Source organism: Apus apus, chromosome 4 (assembly GCF_020740795.1).
Source record: "Apus apus isolate bApuApu2 chromosome 4, bApuApu2.pri.cur, whole genome shotgun sequence".
NCBI classification, from domain to species: Eukaryota; Metazoa; Chordata; class Aves; order Apodiformes; family Apodidae; genus Apus; species Apus apus.
Window position 1 is genome coordinate 6,159,418 of NC_067285.1, and position 22,181 is coordinate 6,181,598.

General features: G+C 42.6%; 1 protein-coding gene across 1 annotated transcript in view; it reads right to left on the reverse strand.

The window, feature by feature from the left end:
* GRK5 (G protein-coupled receptor kinase 5) overlaps window positions 1–22,165 on the reverse strand; it is a 164,914-nt gene extending 142,749 nt beyond the window's left edge. The window contains exon 1 of the mRNA XM_051620120.1: window positions 21,892–22,165. Coding sequence (XP_051476080.1) covers window positions 21,892–21,943 — 52 coding nt within the window. The 5' untranslated portion in view covers window positions 21,944–22,165. The remainder of the gene's footprint in view (window positions 1–21,891) is intronic.
* Window positions 22,166–22,181: the final 16 nt, after the last annotated feature.

Below are 22,181 nucleotides of genomic sequence, written 5' to 3' on the forward strand. Positions count from 1 at the left end.
CCTCTGGTCCAACGTTGTTTTTAGGAACTGAGGTGAGAAATTAAAACGGGAGGGTAGATAACAGCAAAACAAACTGGGACCTAGCTTTGACGTTAGGGGTGGGAAGTCATGATACAGGGATAGAGGCTCCCTGGCTGCCAGCAGGAAGAGGAGCTTTGGTTCCAGAACAAGGGGTGGTTGCTGGAAGCAGAGCACACCAAAGACGAGGCCTGAAATCCATGGAAGAGGAGGGAGCTTTGGCATGTGCAGGGGCTGCAGCTGTCTGTTCAAGCATCTGTGCAAAGAAAAGCCTCTCCTGGAATTTTTTTTGCGTGGAAAAAAAGTCATTTTGCTCCCAGGGTACAGTGCTTGAGAAAGAAGGTAAAAATTCACTTCATGTTTGGCAGCCAGCTGGCTCGCAGCAATTCTTCAGCCCTGCAGCCCAATTCCTGGGCTGGGCTGTGTTGCTCTTCACCAGGGTGCAGAGCAGCAGAGCTCAGCCTTCTCCACCACAGCCCTGCCAAAGGGCTGGTTGGAGGCTCCCGTGGAGGGGTGGGTGATGCACATCTTCATCTAGCCCCGTGGTGGTCCAGTCCCTGCAGTGAGGGTTCTTTTAACAACCATTCACAGGCACAGATGAAATATCTCCTGAAACAACCTGGAGGCAGCTGATTTATCTCAGAACGATTATTTCAGGATTCCCCTACCATCAGGCACATGCCAGCTCAGATGCCTCTGACTGAGGTTTGAGAAGGCTCAGGTTAGGGTTTTGACAACCCTGGCCATCTAGAAACAGGAATTTCAACACAAGCTTCGATCTTTGCAGCAAATAACACAGCTACAGAACTCCACAAACAGGATCCCATCTCCTGACAGGCCTAAACAAACACCAGGCACAAAAAACCCCAAGCAAACCCATGGAGACACCGCACCCTGTATGGAACCACAAAGGGCTTCAGAGCCCAAAACCCAAACTGGGAACCCAAAAAACCTAGGATTTCCAAAGAGTCCTATTGCTTTAATTCCTATTCAATGCTAAAAGTCTTTTCCACACAGGAAAAGGATCTATTTATGTTTCATTAGTGCCAGTTTTGTATATACCAATAGAGTGTGTGTATATAGGAGAGAGGGGAGTACGCTATGCAGCTGTGAGCTTTCTTGGCTAATTACTTGTTTTCTCTTTCTGAGCAAAATAAATACAACAACAAAATTCAACGGGGTATAACAGCACATCTATTAAGGCTGTACATTTTCCATCTGATTCCACTAGTATTTGTCCTAGCCATGCTTCAGCTAAGAAACCCAGTCTATGGTATCATTCATAAACAGGAGGTGCAGTGACCTGCACAAATACATATAATAAACCAAATAAAATCATACCCTGCTTTGACATGGAGCAATGTACAGTAATGATGCCAGAATGCCAGTTAAACAGACATTAAAGTATTTAAGAAAGCATCCCCTCAGCAGCATCAAAGCATTTTGTCCTAAGTATGGAAGCCTGTTACATCTCCTCAACTTCAAAGATTTTATAGAAAACCATAACGTGAGCTCGTTACTTGCTTTTTTTTTTAATAATAATAAAAAAGCCCCACAGTTTATTTCAGCCTCAGTTTCGGAAGTGATAAGTGTTTCATGTTCTGAGAATGCTTTTGGAGTGTAAAGCACCTAAAACACATTAGAACTGTGCTTCTAAAACAAAACCACTGCAGCACTTATTACCCTCAAGCTTAACAACACTCTGGGCAGCAGCTGAGTTACAAAGTTTTACAAGATGAAACAAAAGGATTTTGTCATAAATGATTTGCAAACACCAACTTCTAAATCACAGACTGCATGGTGAACTTGCACCAAGAAACAACAGATATTTCAGGTCCCAGGCTGCCAACTGGCAAATTCTACTTCTGTTCATATACTTTCAAAACAGGTCCCAGATTGGCCCTTAAGGCAGACGTACTGGTGGATGATTGCCTCATGGAACAATGATCTAAGATGAATTCTTGAAACTCCTACAGATTTTGCTTGCAAGTCACCTTTCAGAGGCTGACTCTGGAGTCACATGTGTTCTACTTTGAAGCCAGATGGACCATTCACATGTACACATTCCCCCAAGCATAAGAATTTGGAGAACAAATTCATTCTCATAGACGAAAATCAAGTATCTTTAATAACCTGCCCATACAAAAGTTATTTTCCTTTGCAGTAAAGAACACTGCTCCTAAATGTTTAAATGAAGTTATAAATCAGCAAACAGAAAAGGAAATATTTTCCATATGTTTAATTTTATACCATAATTATTTACTAAGCAAGTCTACAGATACATGCTGTTACCCTTATGGGAGTTCAAACAATATTCTTATTATTTAAAATATATTATTCAATTTGCCACTAACTGGAGACATTTATTAGTTCCCTATTTCGCTAGCAGTAATTATTGCTTGGAGCAATATATTCACAATCTATACAGATCACAGGGAGACACCTGTGTGGATTTAAAGCTTAGCTAGCCCTAACATTACTGAACTGTCTGAAAACATTCAATCCACTTAAAAGAGCAAGCTGCAAATAAAACTTGACTATCACCAGCTTGGTTTTTTTCATGACGTGCCAGTATTTGACACAGCCTCATGGAAGCCAACATGATTAAGAACTGTAACTAATAACAGGTCGTAGCAGTACTTAAAAAGAGGGGAAAAGCACAGACTTGCTCTCAGCACAGGCACAATCCACTAAATATGGTGACACCCCCCAGGCCACATATAAGAAGAGTCTTGAGTCTTCTCATTTGAGAAGACATGTCCCCAGTCTCTCTCTCTTCCTTCTTTCCACTTCCTCCCTCTGACCTGGCCATCTGACCTCCCTGGGGAGCTGCGACCTGTCTCTAAAAGGGCTTCACTGCGCAAGGGTATTTTATCATATTTATATTTTGAAAAAAATGGATCTTAATACACTTGAGTAGATTATCTGCAGGAAAAATAAGCAGCTCTCTACAACCAACATACACTTTTTTCCTACAACATCATGTCATGGCCACTAGGTAAATGCTGTCACAGCTGCAGAAATATATGCACAATCTCGAACAAGCAGAGGTTTGCTGCATTAGAGAACAACTTTCTCTGCACGCTACAGTCCAGAGGTGAGGTGAAATAATGTGAATTGTTTGCAGCCCGTAATGCCTGTTCCAACAGAGAGCTGAGACCAGCAAATGTGACACTTAGCAGGTCTCAAGAGACCGACATACTGCTGCTGCCTCTTGCCCAGACCCCCCGTGTGACCACGTGGAAGGTGCTTCTCCTCACCCTGGCTCTGCCCACCAGGGTCCATTGCCTAGTTAAGCTGGATGCTGCTTAGAGGAGACACTGCATCTTCCCTCCCCATGCTTGCCAATACTGATTCTGCATCTGCAGCACTACTATCATCCGGAGTAAACAATGAATATTTTCAAAGTTCATCAGGAGGACAGGAAACACTAATGGCTACTTCTGTGACATTACTGAGCTGTCGACATAGCAGCTGACTTTGCAAGAGAAGGTTCAGTGCCTACATAAGGCTTTTTATATCTATATGCTTTTAACTATTGCTGAGTGCAAAATATAAGTGTTTACTGTAAGGTTATCAACTCTGCAGGAAGATATTATCAACTTAAAGGTATGCACACGTTGCCTTTCACATGCAAGCACAGAGCAGCCTGAAACTTAGAAGGCAAAACAGGATTTTCAGAAGTTTTCAGAAAACTTCCCAGAATTTAATCAAGCCATTCCTATAAAGAACCATAACAATTTGGCAATCAAATAAGGATACTTAAGAAAGTGCAAGGCGTGCTTGCTTTCAGTTTCTCAGAAGAAACATGATATGCTACAAAAGAGAAAGCTGTCATCTCAAAGAAATAGCATGGAGAAGGAGAAAGAATTCACCTGAATTACCTAATTTTGAGAAGAAAAAGATCTGGACACAGTCCTGAGGTTCTCAATCAGCCAGAGTTCACAGTGACTTTGAAAGGAAGTTTGCCTGAGTGCCAGCTATAGGAATGTTCTTTGATGTGCTTGGACATTAGTGTGGCATTAATCAAGATTGCTCTACAAGATAATTAATGGTGACATTCATTTTTTTTACTTCCCTACATAGCACAGCTAATAGAAGAACCAGGCTGAAAATTAGTCACAGCAACTAAATAGGGTATCATTCCTGAATAATTAGGGTAAATTACTGTAGAATAAACTGATCCATGTATTACAAATTGCTACGAAACAAATAAAATATGGTGATTTATACACAGAAAATAAAAAAAAATCAGCAAAACAGAACTTCACTGCATATTCTATGTTTTCCATGCAACAGAAACACCTGCATTAATACTCCCTTTATTAGATCCTTGAGTTCAGCTGCTTTACCAAATATAGGTCTGTTGCAGAAGAGATTTAGACCATGAAAGATCAGTCAGAGTCAGATGTGCAAATCTAACTGGTGGTAGAGAGCATTCTCCTGTTCTCTAGTCTTGTCTATCATGACTTACAACTTGAAAAGAGCAGTCTTATATGCCAGTGCTGGGATACACAACTCAAAATGGAGCTTGATGGCCTGCTCCAACTCCAGTTTCGGTCCCCTGAGTCCTTTCCTCTTTCCAGGTGCAAGATTTACTCACGGTTAGAAAATTGCTCACCTTCTTACTGACCCCAGCCCCCTCATAAACAGCTGCAAGTCCCTGCTACATCTCCCAAGCTTGCAAGTTTCTTGTTTTCCAGGGCCTGCAGGAAGGGGCTGCAGCACTGAGCCCTCTCTCCTTGCCCCTCCCCAGGCTGGCAGTGAAGGGTGCAGAGCCGGCACCAGTGCCAACGGGATCCTGCACGACCCCAGCTTCAGCATCCTCTCTGGGAGCTTTACTCTAAATTGTAGAGGGCTGCAAACACTCAAACAATTCAAGAAGCTGGATGATCCCTGTGCAGCTCGGTTTGCCTTGCAAAGACGCAGGAGTTAGATGCACCAGGGATTAGATTACAGCTCTAATGTTCAGCTGGAGGAAAGGGCAGGGGCTGTAGAGCTGCTGCAGAGGAGGACAAGCACAGGGTCTTTGCTAACAGTGGAGAGAGGGGCTCACCTGAAACCGTGTTTTGCCTTCTGGAGGTAGTAAGTTACCTACACTTGGCTTGCTTCTCTGCAAGGGACTGCAGAGGTGACAAGTCCACAGCACTTGGGAGCACCTCACAGGTCCTGCGTGGCTGCACAGCAATGTGATTAATGTTTCAATTCTAATGACATAGTTACCAGAGAAAAGGCCATTTCCAAACAATCTCTCACCAGAGCACAGCTGGACAAAGGAATAAGCCTCTGCACTACTAGAAGATACACCATGTTACTACACCTTCATGAAAAACGTGTAGAACACCACCCCCGGCAGACGTAGATAGCTACAGACAGGAACATTTATAATCCTAGTGTGTTCACAATCACAGGTCACAGCCTGGTGGAAATTCCCATCACTTCTTACTACTTTGTAATGGTTGGTGTGTGGAAATACCCTGTCCAGAGAGCTGCTTGTCATATAACACTGCTGCACTGTTAAAAACAAGGCAGAGTCAGACCACAAGCTACCATTGGGTCTATGTCAGTTTTTATGGATTTTGTCATGGAAGTCTAGGCATTTGATTACCTTGTAACTATCCAGATATTGGTCTAATCAGCTAGACTGATTCTTTCTATAGGCAGGTTACTGTACAGAGGTGAGTTAATGGATTCTTGTCTTTAATCTAAATATAGAGGTTAGGGATCCTACAAAACAGTACATGGAAGAGTTGAGGAGAAAATTGACAAAACCTACAGGCTTCAGACAGTTCTATGGCTCTGGTTACATCTGCCCACTTCCCAAAGAAATAATAATTAAAAAAAGGTATATTTAGTATTTTAAAAAAACATCAGGTATACAAGGTAAATAAGACAGGTCTTCCTAGAGAGCCCAGAGGCTGATAGTGGCCACGGCTCACATCTGTGCCACTGCACATCACCAGCTGCAGCCCAGGATGGAAAACTTGTAACCCTCTTCATTTTGCTCACCACTTCCATCTTTCAATGAAGGTTTCAGGTGAGTCCCTATACCTACTCTGACCTGCCACCTGCTTGCTCCAGCCTGGAAGGGTTGCTGATGCAGACAGACCACAGCAAACTGTATTTGTGCGCACCTCATTGGCACCAAGTGATTACTAATATTCCTGCATAAACAGCACGCTGAGCCTTTGGCTTTTTTGCCAAAAGTGAAAGGGGGTAGCACCTAAATACATTTGCTTGTTCTTTCAGCTTGAAAAAAAGACAAGACCTATGTGTTCAATAGAAAATGGTGATTTGGCTGTGTTCCATGAAATAAAAATTAATACCATTGAGCTTGAATTGAGCTTTTGGCTCCTGCCCAAATTTTGAGGCTTCCCTCTTCTGAAAGAAAATAAATATACGCTTCATGCAGAAGATCAAGACAGTGGAGTTAGACAAGAGCTATTGGTAAGATCACCATGAAGCTGCATTGAGCTAAAGAAAGCTTCGCTCTGACACTGAAAAGAATGAATAAAAATGACAAGACCTGAGGTTATGAAAGAGAAGAGGAAAGTCATTGCCCTTCCTTCAAATCAAGAGTGAAGTGTAGCATCAGACTAAGCCTTAAGCACAATCAACACTGGAGGAAAAAAGAAAAAAAGGAAAAAAAAAATCTTTTTAGTGACTCACACCAAGGAGTACTTTCTAGACTGCAAAACCCTGAGGTAAGTAGGTAGAAAAGGAGGGGCCTGTCAGCTGTGGCTCCTTTTGTAATTGCTTTTGCTGACTGACTGCAGCAAATGTACCAAGCAGGGTTTGCAGTGTAAAAGATGGCTTAAAATGGGAGAGATTAATATTTCATACAGTAAAAGTATCATTAAAATATTTCAAAGGATGGGCAAAGCATGCAAACAAAAATGCAACCATGGCCACTTTTAAATACCATTTTAAAATCTACTGAATTTGTACCCACTGAATAGTGTCACAGAGTGCAGGGGCATTATTCTCAGACAAAGACAAAGAGTATCAGATTCTTGTCCTAAAATTAATAGCTATGTTTACAAGCTCTTAAAGATGCTGCCTATTTTTACTCAGTGAATCATTGCCCTTCTTTACAAATTATATTTCATTAATCTTAGCAGTGCACACAAATCTCAGTAGAGTTGCTCTGCTTACATACCAAATCTGAAGTTCAAATTCTAAACTATTTGTCACAGTATTCAACTTTAATAAAAATCTGTATTATTTTGAAAGATGCCATTTCCTCACATTCTCTCAAATCAAAACAACTGATTCCTGTCAGGCTGTTCCTCTCTCTTTTCCTTTTCCCCAGAGGAAAACAGTAAGACTTATAAAGAGTAAAAATTCTCCCCTCTGCAAAATTATGCAGTTCTAAAAATTAGCTTTATCTTCCAGCTGAAATTCATCAACTAAGATCAAATGAAACTTCATTTGCAAGGAGATATTAGAGAATTTAATATATCACTTGTGTTTTTTAAAACACACATTCATCAGGAGTTGCAATCAACCCAGATTAAAAGATTCAATGGTAATAGTGCAGATCAAGAGAAGTATCTGCAAACCTCATCATGTTTTTAATGAAATAAGCAAAGCCTCCTTTAAAAATGCTCTTCCCACAATTATTTCCTGGAATTAGGTGCCAGGCCCTCAAAATACTTACACAAAATGCAACACTTTTGTTTTTTTAAACACAGGCAGGCAATAACCTGGAATGTGAAGCATTTACTTTCACTGATCAGCAATTGCTCACATTGCCTCTGTTAACAAATTGTTCACCTTATGGGACTATTCACATCTGAAATTAATTTACCTGCTTCAGTGTTGATAGAATGGCATCTTCAGCTTGCACCTGCACTAGCAGATTCACACAGGCAGCGCTGCAATCTTCTCTGCCTCCCCTTTCAAAAGGTGATGCTGAATCCTAACATCTGAGTGACAGCCTCAAGCATGGAGGTTAACAAAGGGCAGAGATCAGAGCTTTGCTGCCTGCCCTCCTCAGAACCTGGTCTAGACACATGCCAGACCTCTCACATTTGGCTCTTCCTTGCACAGAATATACATTTCAACAGAGTCTAATACCCAGGTTTTCATTCCCAGTTTTAGTTCCTTCTCAATTTATTGTATTTAAAAAGCAAAATACAAAAAGATATCACTAAGTATTTTTGAAAATTTAGGGCAGAGACTCTAAACAAAAGCATATTCTGTCCTTACCTTGTAAAATATTTCCAGGTTTCTAAACAAGCTTCAGGCCTTCACACAGCTGGTAAAAGTTTGCTTAAAAATACATTCAGACAACCCTCTTGCAAAGCATTTGTAACATATAGACTTGATCTTCATTTTGGAAGGGTCGTTTACATAGCACATCTATAAGTTTTTAAAAAGCTGCCTTCTATTTATTCTAAGCTTTCCAATTACCCGCTTGTTTATACCAACCACCACAAGGAGGTTTTAGAGAGGTCACTCAAGAAGCAACGCACATCTCTATCCGCTTCCTCAACTGTGCTCATGAAGCCAGAGTTTGCTTCCTTCACTTGACTCAATGAATAATCCCAGCATCATGATATTATTTGACCTGTAAGTTGCTAATGAGCAAAAGTAAACTCTTAGGAACTTACGCCTTCTCCTTGGCAGTGTTGAAGGCCAGGTTGGATGAGGCTTGTAGCAACCTGGTCTGGTGGGAGGTGTCCCTGCCCATGCAGGGAGGTTGGAACTAGATGATCTTTAAGGTCTCTTCCAACCCAAACCATTCTATTAATCTATGACCTTGAAACCATAGCAAGGTTAAACCTGAGTGTTGTGCAGTCATAACGTGCCACTACTTCTAGGCAGTCAGTTTGCAGAGCAGGCTGCCACAAAAGGGTTGCAAGCAGAGTGTGGCTCGTACCTGTGCTACACACATTGGCAGTCACTCCAGGCGTCCAGTATTTATGATATACAGAAAAAGAGATGTGTTCCCCATGAGAGCTGCAGGCAAACAGCCTTCCAAAAAAGGAAGAGAAAATAATATGCTGAATCCATCAAAGCTTGTTACTTCATAGACTTTTCACAGCCAAATAAACATCTTGCAGCTGGAGGTCTGAATGAGCCAGAATAACAAACGTCCTGAGACCTGCTAGAGATTTCAGATTAGGCTGTCTGACGAAAGAGGTTGATCCTGTGCACGTATGCATGGACAGAGGCAAGTATCTAGTGTACAGGTCCTGACAAATAATTACCTAGATCCACCTTTTTTTTTTCCTTCCCCCACCCCCACCAGGACTGGCAGGGTTTGGGAGCAAGATGGGAGATTTGGGTTGGGTTTATTTTTTTAAGCACATTGTGGCAAGTGGCCTAGTGGTATGTGTCACGCTCCTCCATGACATTAGCAGTGATCACTGACCTTAAAACAAGCCTCACATAGTCTGAGATTTGATGGGTGGGTTTGAATGTGGCCCATTTTAACAGTGCTCACCAGGGACCTCGTCATCTTTCAGCCTTTGGTGCACCTTTGCCACTCACCAAGTGTCACAGGGATGGCTCCTTCAACTACTGCCATCAGCTGGCAAATTCCAACATTTCTCATTCACAGGTTTTTGCTTTTCTTCTCCACCTCTGGAACAAGTTGGCTGTAGTCAAAGCTGCTTGGGCAGGTGGCTTTTGATGCCTTTGAATGGTGTTTTTTTGGCAGTGACCTTCACCAACAATTCTCAAGAAACTAAACTGTTTCTGAAGAAGAGACCCTATTGTGAGTCAGCAGGAGTTGATAAGACAGGAAATCAGGGATAAGAACCTGACAGGGGAACAAGGTGTCACAGAGATCCAAGATAGGACTCGGACTATTCACTATACTCATAAATGGTCTGGAAAAGAGATAAATAGCAAGATGACATTTGCTGCCAAGATGAATTTTTTTCAGGACAGTTGTAACAAAAACAGGCTGTGAAGAGTTGCAGGAGTATGTTGCAGTATTGAATCACTTTGAAATAGTAAAAAGAATGATATTAAATTCTGTGTCAGACAGCCCAGCATTACATGTGAAGGAAAACAACTCTTGCTATGTACACCAAAAGATGGGCTCTAAATTAAACACTGCAGATGAGGAGACAAATTTCTGAGGTTGCTGTCAGTAGATCCAGTAATGAATCCCTATGACAGTGGGGATTAAAAACAAACATCAAGTTAAGATTGTGACAAGAGCAAAGGACGAAGTGGTCAGCATCACTGCACCACTGCCCAGGGTGCACACATGTGCTGTGTAGTTTTGGTCACCCATCTCAAAGAGGATACAGAATTAGAAGATGCAAAGGGATAGAGATGATAGACTTAGGCCTTTCTGCCTAGAAAAAAACTACTAAGGAGATGTGATAAAGGGTTTTAAAATAATGAACTACCTAATAGCAATTAGGGCAGAAGCAATGAAATCAACATGTTAAAAAGCAAAAACAAAAAAACCCTACAGAATTATTTGATTGATTTGTTGGTAATTCCCTTTCTTTCCCCTCCAAAACAATTCCACATCTTCACAGTGACTGCTTTCTTAAGTTGCCAAAACATAAGTCATACATCAGCTGAGAGCCCCTCATGAAGTACACATGTGGGGAAGCTTGCACACTCTTGTGACATGATGGAACTCACTGCCACAGTTAGCTGCTCAGGCCAGAACTATAAATGCAGTCCAAAAAAAAAAGCATTGAATTCCTAATGGATAGATTCCCCTATTAAACACCACAGGGCAAAGCTACCTTCTGCTCAGGGAGTCTCTGCTGTGGAAGGCTGAAAGTTAGGCTTGGGGAAGGATTGCCTACCCATAGGCACCTGCTGCTATTCAGTGCTGGTCAATGACATGTGGCAAGAAGGGGAATTTGCTCTAAATGCTTTTCTGTTTTTGCATTGCCAGTTCTCCAAACCACAGTACAAAAGGTTGTTGTTTGGGTTTGTTTTTTTTTAATTCCTGAACCATTTCTTTGTCTCTCATTGAGAAAATAGCAAAAGGAGATGGAAAATAAATACACAAGTCTTCCAGGAAAGGTGTACTGTAACCTTGAGAGAAGCTTATATCATACATAAGTCATCTGGAGAGTTCTTCCTAAAACTTAGCTGATTGTGAAATAAACAAAGCACAAACTTTCCCAGATGTGTGCTTCATAAGAAACTCCCAGTCAACATATAATTTATAACTAAGCATCCTCAGAAAACAAAAAAATCATGATTCAGAGATGAAAAGTTGATGTGGGATTGCTATGGAGGGAGACAGAAAGGGCTGATTCATAGATTAGTCCCAACTCCTGCATTTGTAAGTTTTTTCACTGCTTCCAAATGTTGCACTGGACAACTATTTTTCCTTTAACAGTAAGATTTTGGTTGAATGGTCAGATTCTTTTAATTTCCCAGAACTGTTACTCAAGTAACATTTCCTCTGCAAAACTTTCAGGGTGAGCAATTAGATTGTTGCCCCATGCTTCTCAATAAAAGAGGAGAGGTAAGATGTCTCACTGGATTTCTGTTGGTGAAAGGTTTGCCATGAAAGTACCAAGGTCATCCCTACTGAAGGCAACCCTATTGATTGCTAGCATGCTTATCACTAGAACCCCTCCTGCTGGACCAAAGACAACCAACTTCATGGAGAACCAGAGCACTGGGAAAAAAAATAATTAAAAAAATAAAAATCTGTAACAATCTAAACTTAAGAAGATGGGAAAAGGCACCATTGGCTGAATAGAATTCCCAATCTAACCTTCATGCCCAGTAAGAAATAAAACCAAACCTAGGAGGGAGCAGGAAGGAAAGCAAAGGGAAGATGAAATCAGCAGAAACCCAGGTGAAAACAGCATGACAAGCATTGAACAGCACCAAGAAGATACATAGATATACAGATATATATGTATCTTTCACAGAGATTTTGGCAACCTTGGCTAAATGATGATTTAGCCCAGCATCCCTTCTTCCCAACTCATCTGCTTGTTAAATATGTCAGTTCCCTTGCATTCTCTAAGGGTTTTTTTGACAGGAACGACACTGAGGACTCATTGGTGTAGTTCTCACTTGGCATCATTCACATCTTCCCTTTGTTTCTGAATCTCCTCTTCTTCCAGCTGCTTTTCCCTCTTTTTTTTTTTTTCTTTTTTTCACACTACTCAATTCTCCATCAGTGCCTTCTGCAGATGATGCCAAGTGAACACAACTGTAATATCAGAGTCTCTCTATTCTCCTGGCAGGTAGCCCCTTTCCTGAGACACACTTGATGGCTAGAAAGAAACAAGGGAACACTCAGGCAAGTAGAGTCTAAAGCTCTCATAAAAAAAGACCTCCTGTAGAATCATGAAGGTCTCCTATAACACATGCACTGAGGGGGAAAAAGAACCTTTTCAGTCATTTTAGATAGGAGCCTTGTCACACAGACTAAATGCTGAACAAAGAACAACCAATGACAATACAAGAGAGAAAATACATAAAGCCTTAGATGTGTCCAGTAAAGTGACATTTAACCCAGTCTAATTATATATGTTTTAAACAGTACATCAAAGACTTCTCAAATTCAAAGTTGGTGTCAGAAACAGAGGACAGGGAAAATAAACTAGAAAGATTAGAGAAGTGGGAAGAATAAAATAGGGGAATTAGTCTAGACAAATTTAACTTCTGCAACAGGGAAAGGAAACAAAACCATCCAAATTTATTCACTGGGAGAATGATGCTAGGAAAGTGGAAATGGGACTTAGTAAACAGCATCCCAGAAGTCACAGTGCTGCATATGCCCACACAAGGTAGAGATTGGCTCTTTGAGCAGTTAAGCAACAAGATACTGTACGAAAAATAAGGTAACAATAAGGTAACTTCTAGAACTTGTAATATCATTACAGCCTAGTGGGAAAAGCCAAGCCCATAGTGAAATCGTACACTTGGTGGGACCCAAGTGAATATTCAACCAATGCAAAAATACCTGCTACTGCTCATTAACTGCTTCATTGGCATCCTTAGTGCAACAGGCAACTCTATAAGCAACTTCACAGATGGAAACTACTCAAATATCCTTATGCAATCCCCGTTTGGTACTGTCTCTGTCCTAGGGTGCTTCCCCATCTGACCAGTTCTTACAGCTGATTTTGAGGTGGGGCAGAATGAGGAATAGATTCAGGACTGACTCCATCCCTAGGCACACCTCCTAGGGACCCACTGCTTGGACAGAACTTGCCCTGAGGACTGACGGTATGAAATTTGAGGTAGACCTTCAAAGCTGACAAGTTAGATGGAGGCAAGAACAAAAGCTGTTAAATGTGGCAAGATGATAACTGGTGAGAAACCCAAAGTATCTGGAGAATTAAAACAGTACAAAAGGATTAGATGAGCAAGAATCGTAGAATGTCTTGGGTTGGAAGAGACCTATAAAAGTCATCTAATCCAACCCCCCGACAGCGAGCAGTGACATCTCCAACCAGAACAGATTGCCCAGAGCCCCATCAAGCCTGACCTTGAAGGTCTCCAGGGATGGGGCCTCCACCACCTCTCTGGGCAACCTGCTCCAGTGACCCACCACCTCATATTAAAAGACTTTCTTCCTAATGCCCCATCTAAATCTACCCTTCTCTAGCTTGAAACCATTAGCCCTTGCCCTGTTGTTACACACCCTAGTGAACAGCTCTTCCCTAGCCTTCTTAAGCCCCTTTCAGGTATTGAAAGGTCACTATAAGGTCCCCCTGGAGTCTTCTCCAGGCTGAACAACCCCAGCTCCCTCAGCCCATCTCCATAGCAGAGCTGCTCCACCCCTCTGATTTTGTTGCCCTTCTCCATACACTCCAACAGCTTCACATCCTTCTTGTGCTGGGGGCTCCAGAGCTGGATGCAGCACTCCAGGTAAGCAGAGGGGCAGAATCACCTCTCTCATCTGCTGGCCACACTCCTTTTGATGCAGCCCAGGTTGTGATTGGCCTTCTGGGCTGCAATTGCACACTGGTGGCTCATGTCCAGCTTTTCATCCACTAGTACCCCCAGGTCTTTTTCCACAGGGCTGCTCTCTAGCATGTCTTCCTCCAGCCTGTATTCATCCCTCTGGCTGCCCCAGCCCAGGTGCAGGATCCTGCCCTTGTTGAACCTCATGAGGTTCACCTGGGCCCACTTCTCCAGCTTGTCCAGAACATTAGAGTAAGGAAAAGTTAACCAGAAAAATCAAGATTTCTTGGACTGCAAAAAGCTTTGAGAGATAGACCCATAAATTTAATCATTTTTATACCAAAACTGTTTCAAACCTTAACAGGTGCATGGAAGACAAGGGACAAAATAACACAGCAGCCTTTCCCAACAGCTGCTAATTGTTCCATTTTATCAGTGCAGTTTTACTGACTGGAACAACATCACTTGCACTTCCTAACACACTTCTAGGTGCTGTTGGATATACCAATTTTCAGCATTCAGTCTGGCACTGAGAAGTTAACTTTGAATACCTAATTTCATCCTAGAGCACAGACAGCTGCCCTTCCTTCATTAACATTATTTGCATTATTCACTCCCGAGTCTGAATTGAGCCTCAAGCACTTGTGTGGATTTCTACCCCTTTTAGCCTTTGCTTCTTCCCTGAATAAATACTTGTGACAGTTTCTTCAACTATATCTGAAGAGATATTATGTGAACTAGAAACAGTTGAGCCAGTTCTACCAACTTCTACACAGCCTCAACCATTTCCCCCCCTCACCTGTGTTTTGTTCCATCCTTTCACTTAAACAGGCAACTCCATGAGCATCTTTTTAAAATGAAAATGCCCATCATCTCTGCAATATTTTCATTAGAATGTTTAATTTTGCTTTCCCTGCTTAATCTGCCTCACAAAACAGTATGCATTTTTAAATCCTCCAAGCAAAATAATTACAAAGATAATCCAGCTGAGTGTAATCAAACTGCAGGGTTCTTTATTCTCCTGGCCTTTTAATTTCATTTCACATCCTGTGGTCTTAAAGAAATACCAGGATTATATAATCTTGTTATTGTTTAGATGATGTGCCTGTAAACATAAGGAGCATTGCCATGCAGAAAACTCATACAGCATATAGAATATTTATGAAATAGAGATCCAGGAGAGGATCTCATATGAGCATGAGTTAGATCCCTAGCCACCATTTTCTTTGACAAAAAAAAAAAAAAACAACACCCAAAAACCCAACAATGGATGGAAGGCTAGTATATCCCACCCAGCTGACAAGGAAGAGGAGCCCTTGTTTATTTTGTTCATTTTGACTAATATTTTATAAAGACAGTAACGGCTTTGATAAAATAACTTGCTTTTAAACTTTTTCAATGCACTAATGTGGATCCTGATGTAATTCTGTGGCTATTTTAGCCATGGAAATCATTCTATTGACTTTAGCACCACTACTTGCACTTAAATTCGAGCTTCAGTAGCTCCATTTGGATCAATAGAAACCAGAAGTCATTCACAGAGTAACACTGGCATAAGAGCAGTACAGAAGAATCAGCTAGATGCCTAAAAACTTGAGGTCATCCAAGCAATAAAAAGACATCTTGTGTCTCTACACATGCAGAAGGACTGTGTCTACATCCTGGCAGTCAGCTTTGAGCTTTATGAGGATCAGAGCACATCAGTAAGAATGAGTCTGAATACATGATCAGGGCTTCAGACCCTTCGCTGCAAACATCAAAGTCCTCAGCACGTAGATGTTCATCTTCTGAGCTGGGAAAAGAGAGATCATTAGGAGATCTTAGCTAGCAAAGCAGAACCTGGAAAGTGAGTTCATCTTCCAAGAAGTAAGACTGAAACAAGGCAGGGGTGGTTTTGTTTGGGTTGTTTTTTTTTTTTTCCAGTAGTATTCCATAGCTCTGTCCGTAGGCATGAAGGAAAGAAGCAGCAAGGTCAGCCACTGAACAGGTATGACATATCCCCAGGGCCCAGAAACAGCCAAGTCAGAGCTGTTGCTTTCCTCCTTAGCTGCTACTTCTTCATTGCCTTCAAAACGAGGCAGAGCACACCCACCCCCCACCTCACTGGTGACAAAGGCATGGACACTTGTGCCAGAGTCCATCTCATGGCAAGGCTGTGCTTGAGGCTTTCATTCTGGAGTTGTTTATCACAAGGACATGTTAGTCTGCCCCAAGAGCTGCTGGCCTGGGAACACCCTCGGCACAGCATCCTTAAAACCACCTCTTCCTAGTTATCTCAGAATATTCTTCATTCATGCACAAAGCTAAATACAGTCACAAAATTATGCCTACATCTTGTATAAATACTGAAAATACTTTTCTGAGTGAACGATTCCAGCAACATCAAGTTAAAACCTCAGAAAAGGAACATATTGATAACTAATACAGTCTGTCTCTTCCTGAATTTATGATTTTGCACTGGAGGAAAGCAATCACATGAGGTTAACGGAGCAGATATAAGTAGCTCTACTCAAGCCTTCATAGTTAACATTTGTTCTAGAAGTTTTACTAGCTAATAGCTTCTATGTGTTAATAACCTGAGAGATCATCACAGCTCAGCACTCAATATTTTTTAAAGTACCCAGAAACCCAACAAGCTAGATAGCGATTTTGCTATAAAATCACAGTTCCACAGCAACAACACACATGAAAGGGCATAGTCCTCTCTTCAGTACAGAAGTTTGGGTGGAAGACCTCTTGGTTTCTTCAAGATCTTCTGCCCATTAATACAAACTGGTGTAGTGGGCCACAGGGAGAACCCCCACAGAACAGAATGCCCACCAAGGACACAGCTATAGCAGCTCTAACTTGCTGTGCATCAGTCCTGCTATAAAAAAACCACAACTATGGAAAGGGGTTTCAAGCTAATTCTATGCACACTTCCACACTTGCTTTAAGCCAGGGATGGCTACAGGAAGAAACCCCTTCTGTAAAAGGAGATCTTGAAGTCATTCAGGCTTACACATTGTTTTCACAAAGACCTGAAGAAGCCTATTTTCTGAATTTCCTTGATTAGAATACAATGAAATATTCTAGACTCTTTGGGATATTTTTTTTCTTCCCCCAAAAAGAAATCGTTAGTCTGGAAAAAAATCTCATTTTTTTTAAAACTCTTGCTTAAAAGCACCCTGTCACATCTGGAGTAATGGCCAATTCCATTTTTGGAATATACCTATATATTAAACTATTGCAGTGGTGAGAGCTTCTCTTGACCTTGAAAAGAGAAAACTAAAGTGAGTCACTGCATCCAAGCTTTCTCTGCTTATAGAGACAACATTTTCCTTACTTTGTTTTTGTATCAAGGGATAGAGGACAGGACCTTAGATTCTGCATTCAAAGCACCAGTTAATGATGTTGATAAAGTTAAGTTGCAATAATCTTATTCTCCATGGGGTTTTGGCTGTCGCTAGTCACCTTCTTTCCTTCAAAATGTGCTTCTCATTGTTCCACTGCCCTTTTTCCAGTTGCTTTGCAGCCAAGTTCTTGGAAAGCAATCACGCTTCTTGTTTAGGATTTATTGCTAGTCTTTTGCCAATAAGGACATGCACAAATCTCTTGTGATCATCCTGCAAAAGCAAGCTAAAAATATAGCAATTTATGAACAGGCACATTTCTCATGTTATATGGCATCACTGTGCACTTATCAAAAATTCTGAGAGCCATAAAAGAAGGCTGCCCCTTTCAGCTAGGCCAATCAAAGTCTCTGCTTGGGTGCCATAAATAAGTTTATTTTAGAACTCTAGTCTACCTTAAAAGTAAAAAAAAAGAAAAAAAAAACAAGAAAAAAAAACATTTGCATTGTGTTTTAGTGGTAGAAGGATTTTTTTTTTCCCCTTTTACCAGATTTACATGGTAAACTGCATTTTAGGAGCTCCGTGTCTGAGAAAAATGATAGCTTATCTTTCAAACTAGCTGTTCTAAAACTAGTAACTGCAATGACTATTTTAATTATCACTGAAACTTTAAAGTGATGGGAATTGTCTGTCTGTACAAATTTGTAAAGGATTTTGCAATTTCAGATTCAAGTTGTATTTGGGTTTTGAGATGTGTGTCATGTCTGAGATAGCTCGTGCACACAGAAGCAGCAGGTAACAAGGGAACCTGATCTTATGCCTAGAAAGGAGTGGGTTCTGATGAAGACTATCTGGGTTATCACCATATCCTGGTCATGCTTATCTAATGGTATTGTTTGGTTTTCATACAAACATCGTAGCTTAATCACCAGCTGCTTTGAAAGACTTGTCTTTTATCAGCCTGTTGCTTCTGACAAGCAGGGGTAGATTTGAGATTCTATGGATGAGTTCTAAAGCTTCTCTGGGCTATGGTTCTTCAAATTCCTCTGAAATGTTGAGAGACTCAGTCCTTGGTCTCTCCTGGACCCCTCCATTGGCTCCTTGGTGCTGCTAACATCCTCAGTGAAGCAACCTTAAACTGGGTGAATGAATTCCACTTCCTTTTCCAACCTGGATTCACTGCCAGCAGCGTGGTGTATCCCAATTATGGATAGCCAGGTGATTCTGTGGTTCAGACATGATTGCTGAGACTCAAAAACAAGGAGGCTAATTAAAAGATCCAGCTAAATGCTTCACCCCCTCACAATTTGGGGTACTTACTCCACCTGAAGCAGCAGCAATTGTTATTATTTGGCTTTTCTTTTTATGATTCTCATCTTGTCTTCCCTTCTCTGCTTATTCTTTTCCCCCGGGCAATAAGAGATGGTCCCAAATACCTATTTGGTTCCTATAATTAAACCAGATGTGTTTTCTATTCAGTCCTTGAAGGAACTAGCGATTTGTGAAATGGGATTTCACACTCAAGAAATGAGAAATGACAACTGAGGGAACAACATAAATTCATTCCTAATAAATAGGAAGTGAATTTTCAAATGCAATACAACTCCACTTTTTATGTGCTCAGGCTGGCAGATGATATCAAGTAACTTGCCTGTAACTTTTGTGTCAAAACTTCATATTCTGCAAAAAGATGAAAAATTCCTGAGTTTTATTCTCTGCTAAAAATTATTCCGTGAAATACATTTTTGTACGTGAATTGCAATTACTCTTTTTGTTGCTCTAGTAAGATTACTCATGTATCACATGGCATCTGTTAATTCTGGGTGTGCTTCTCATTGTAATCATCAGGATTCAAGTGCAAGTATTTGTATAACAGTTATAAAACTCGCTTCCTGCTACTTCAGCTAAAAAAGTTACTTCGCATCGGGGCTTGCTTTAGCCTAACAGAGTCACAAAGGAACTTGCACCAGGCACCACAGAAAAGCTGCTAGCAAGGCCAAAGCAAACGAGTTGCAAAATTTAAACCAATATTTGCTAGAAAATGTTTGTGGTGGTCACTCAGCCCTACTTCCGAGTCTCTTTCAAAAGTCCTCCCTGTTGGACTCAATGTTGCAGGTCTACCTAAGCCTCCCTTTGAAATTAATCTGAAATTTCCCTTTTGCTACTGATACTGGGTTAATGTTCCCTTTGCAATTGTGACAAAATTTCTGCTTTTACTGATGCCTGCAGCATAGATGATCCCATTATTTTCCTTCTTCCAACATTAAGCACCACATCACAGGCACCAACCACCATGTAACTGAGCTACTACAGCTTTTACTTTTGCCTTAACAAGTGGAAACACACGTGCATGAACTTGGCTTTGGCTACACATGTGCCCAGCTGAATCTGTTGGTGGAGTCTACAGGAGCTGGAACAAACTTATTTTTAGATACCATAATCCTCAGTATAATAATTTGCTTTTACTTTTGATCTTCCATATGCTATCTGTCTTCTTCACAGGCAATGACATCCACCTACGTTACTCATTGCAGGTTTTAAAAACACTGCACTCACCAGGATAACTAATGATAACTTGAAATGATAACTCAAATGTTCAAACATCCACAATGCAGACAAAATGCTTCTGGCTGTGATGTCAGGTACCTAACTTGCCCTTTGTTCTTTGTTTCAGAAGATTTCACACCCTCTCCAAGAAAACTTTAAAAATAAATAATCACTGGGCCTCAACAAAATAAAAATTGTTGGAGCTTCAGAGGTAGCTAAAAGTTGGAATGTAGTTAAGAGTGAATCTTGATAAAGTTCTGACATCTGGATTACAGCTAAACAGCTTCTTTAACATGACAATAAAACAACATTACTGTTACCATCTAGCTGAGGATGATAGAAAAAGACCATAAAACTGAGTGGCACATTTCAAATTACTTACAAAATATTGGCACTCTGAAATCAACACACAATAACAGTAATTAATACCAGTTCTTTAGAGTGCTCCTAAAGTCTACTGAAATCTAAACCAGCACTGTATTGCTGGTATTGTAGCAAAAACTGCATCCTAAACAACACTGAAAATGACAATAGAAAATAAAAAATTCTCCATCAGAAGTTAGAAAGTAAAAATTCATTGATCAGCTGAATGGAATAACACCTTTGCCCTTATTATTTATAGAGCTTTTTTAGGAGGATCTCAGGACTTTACTCCTTAGCTGACCCTCCCAAGTTCAACAGCCCATGAGTTATATAAACATGATTTTACAATTTGAACTATTTTCCCAGCAAAAAGATCACTCCAGGGGAGGGCTATTTGAATGACTGCTTTTACTACACTGATCTTGCTGTCCTCGGACTCCTCGTAGCTTCAGAGTGACCAAAGCTGAAGCCCATCCCAGCGGTCCCTGCCCTCACTCGCAGCCGGTTCCAGGCACTTCGGAGGAGAGTGGGGAAAAAGGCTGCAGGTCGCACCGCACCTAGAAATGCCGTCTAGCGAGTGCTTCCAGGGAATAGAAGCTTGAGTAAAGGCTTGGGAAAAGGTCTTATTTCGAACAGTACACAAATAAATAAATACAGGCACAAAACCGGGATGCAACTGGCAGAAAACATTTGCATCTTGGCAGTGATGCTGCAACAGTGAGACGTGTTGCTTGTGCGTGGTGCTCGTCTCCCAGCCAGGGGAGACGGTCCCGCATGGACCGGGGCCCCGCGGGGAGCTGGGGAAAGCCCCGAGCAGCACCCGGCTCCGCGCCCGCGGAGATCCCCTGGAGAATATATATCCTCTGTCGGGCACGCACTGCGCTGCCCGGAGAGGGAAACCCACGTCCCTTCCCGAAGGAAAGGAAAAAGCCCTGGAAGCCCGATCTGCTGGCGGTTACCGGGGTCCGGCTTTGCGGGTTCTCTGGGGCGGGAGGGGAGATGCTCAGGAGAGCCCCGCGCCGCCCATCCCGGCGGATTCCTCAGGCGCACCGCGCCGAGCGGCGGCTGCTCCGTGACGGTGGTACCAGCATCTCCCGGAGCATCCGGCTGCCCGTCCACAGCGGCTCCGCGGGAGGCAGCCCTCGGCTCGGCGAGCCCCCGCAGACCGCCCCGGGTCCTCCGGGGCATCCGCAGCTCCGGGGGGGCTGAGCCCCCGGCCCCTCTGCCCGGCTCCGGCCGGGGACAGACACACTCTCAACAATGGTCATGTTTGCAGCAACATGATATCACCTAATAACGCCGAATAAGGCGATGACTGGTACGTTGAAGCGACACGATCCCGCCGGTCTCACCACCCGGCGCGGAAAGCTATTTGCAGATTTGCTAAGCCCTTTTGAATGAATGCATCTGCAGCTGACCTTTAACAATAGACGCTGAAATAGCACAATCTGTGGGACCAGATTTGAGGGGAGGGGGGCGGGAAGGGGGAAGGAAGAGATGGGTGAATACTGTAATCTCGACGATCTCCTTCACTTCCTTTCCCAAACCTCGGCACACAAGGGGGGAAAGCGGTATTTTCCTTTTGACCGGGGCTCAAACAAGCCCTTTCCAACGCCGGCTCGGCCACATGGCACCCCGCAAGCCGCCGCCGGCGGGACGGGCGCGCAGCCCCGCCAGTGCCCGCCCGCACCCCGCGGGCACCGCTCCCCGGAGGGGCGACTGCGACAAGGATGCTCCAGCCCCCCTTCCCCTCCCGCCGCTCTCTCACCTTCCCTGGCTTTCAGCAAGACGGTGTTGGCAACGATGTTTTCCAGCTCCATTGACGAGCTCGGGCAGCGAAGGCAGGCAGCGGCACTGCAGCAGGGCGGCACTCCCGAGGTGCGGAGTCTCCGGGCGACCACCCGCCTCCTGCCCCTAACCCGTTACGCCCCCGTGCATGATCCCTGCCTTCCTCCCTTCTCCTCCGGGCGGAGCCGGCGCTCCCCGCGCTATCAGCTCCGGCTGCTCCTCGCCCCGCTACTCCATCCTCCGCCCCGCGGGCTCCCCGCCGGTTTGAGG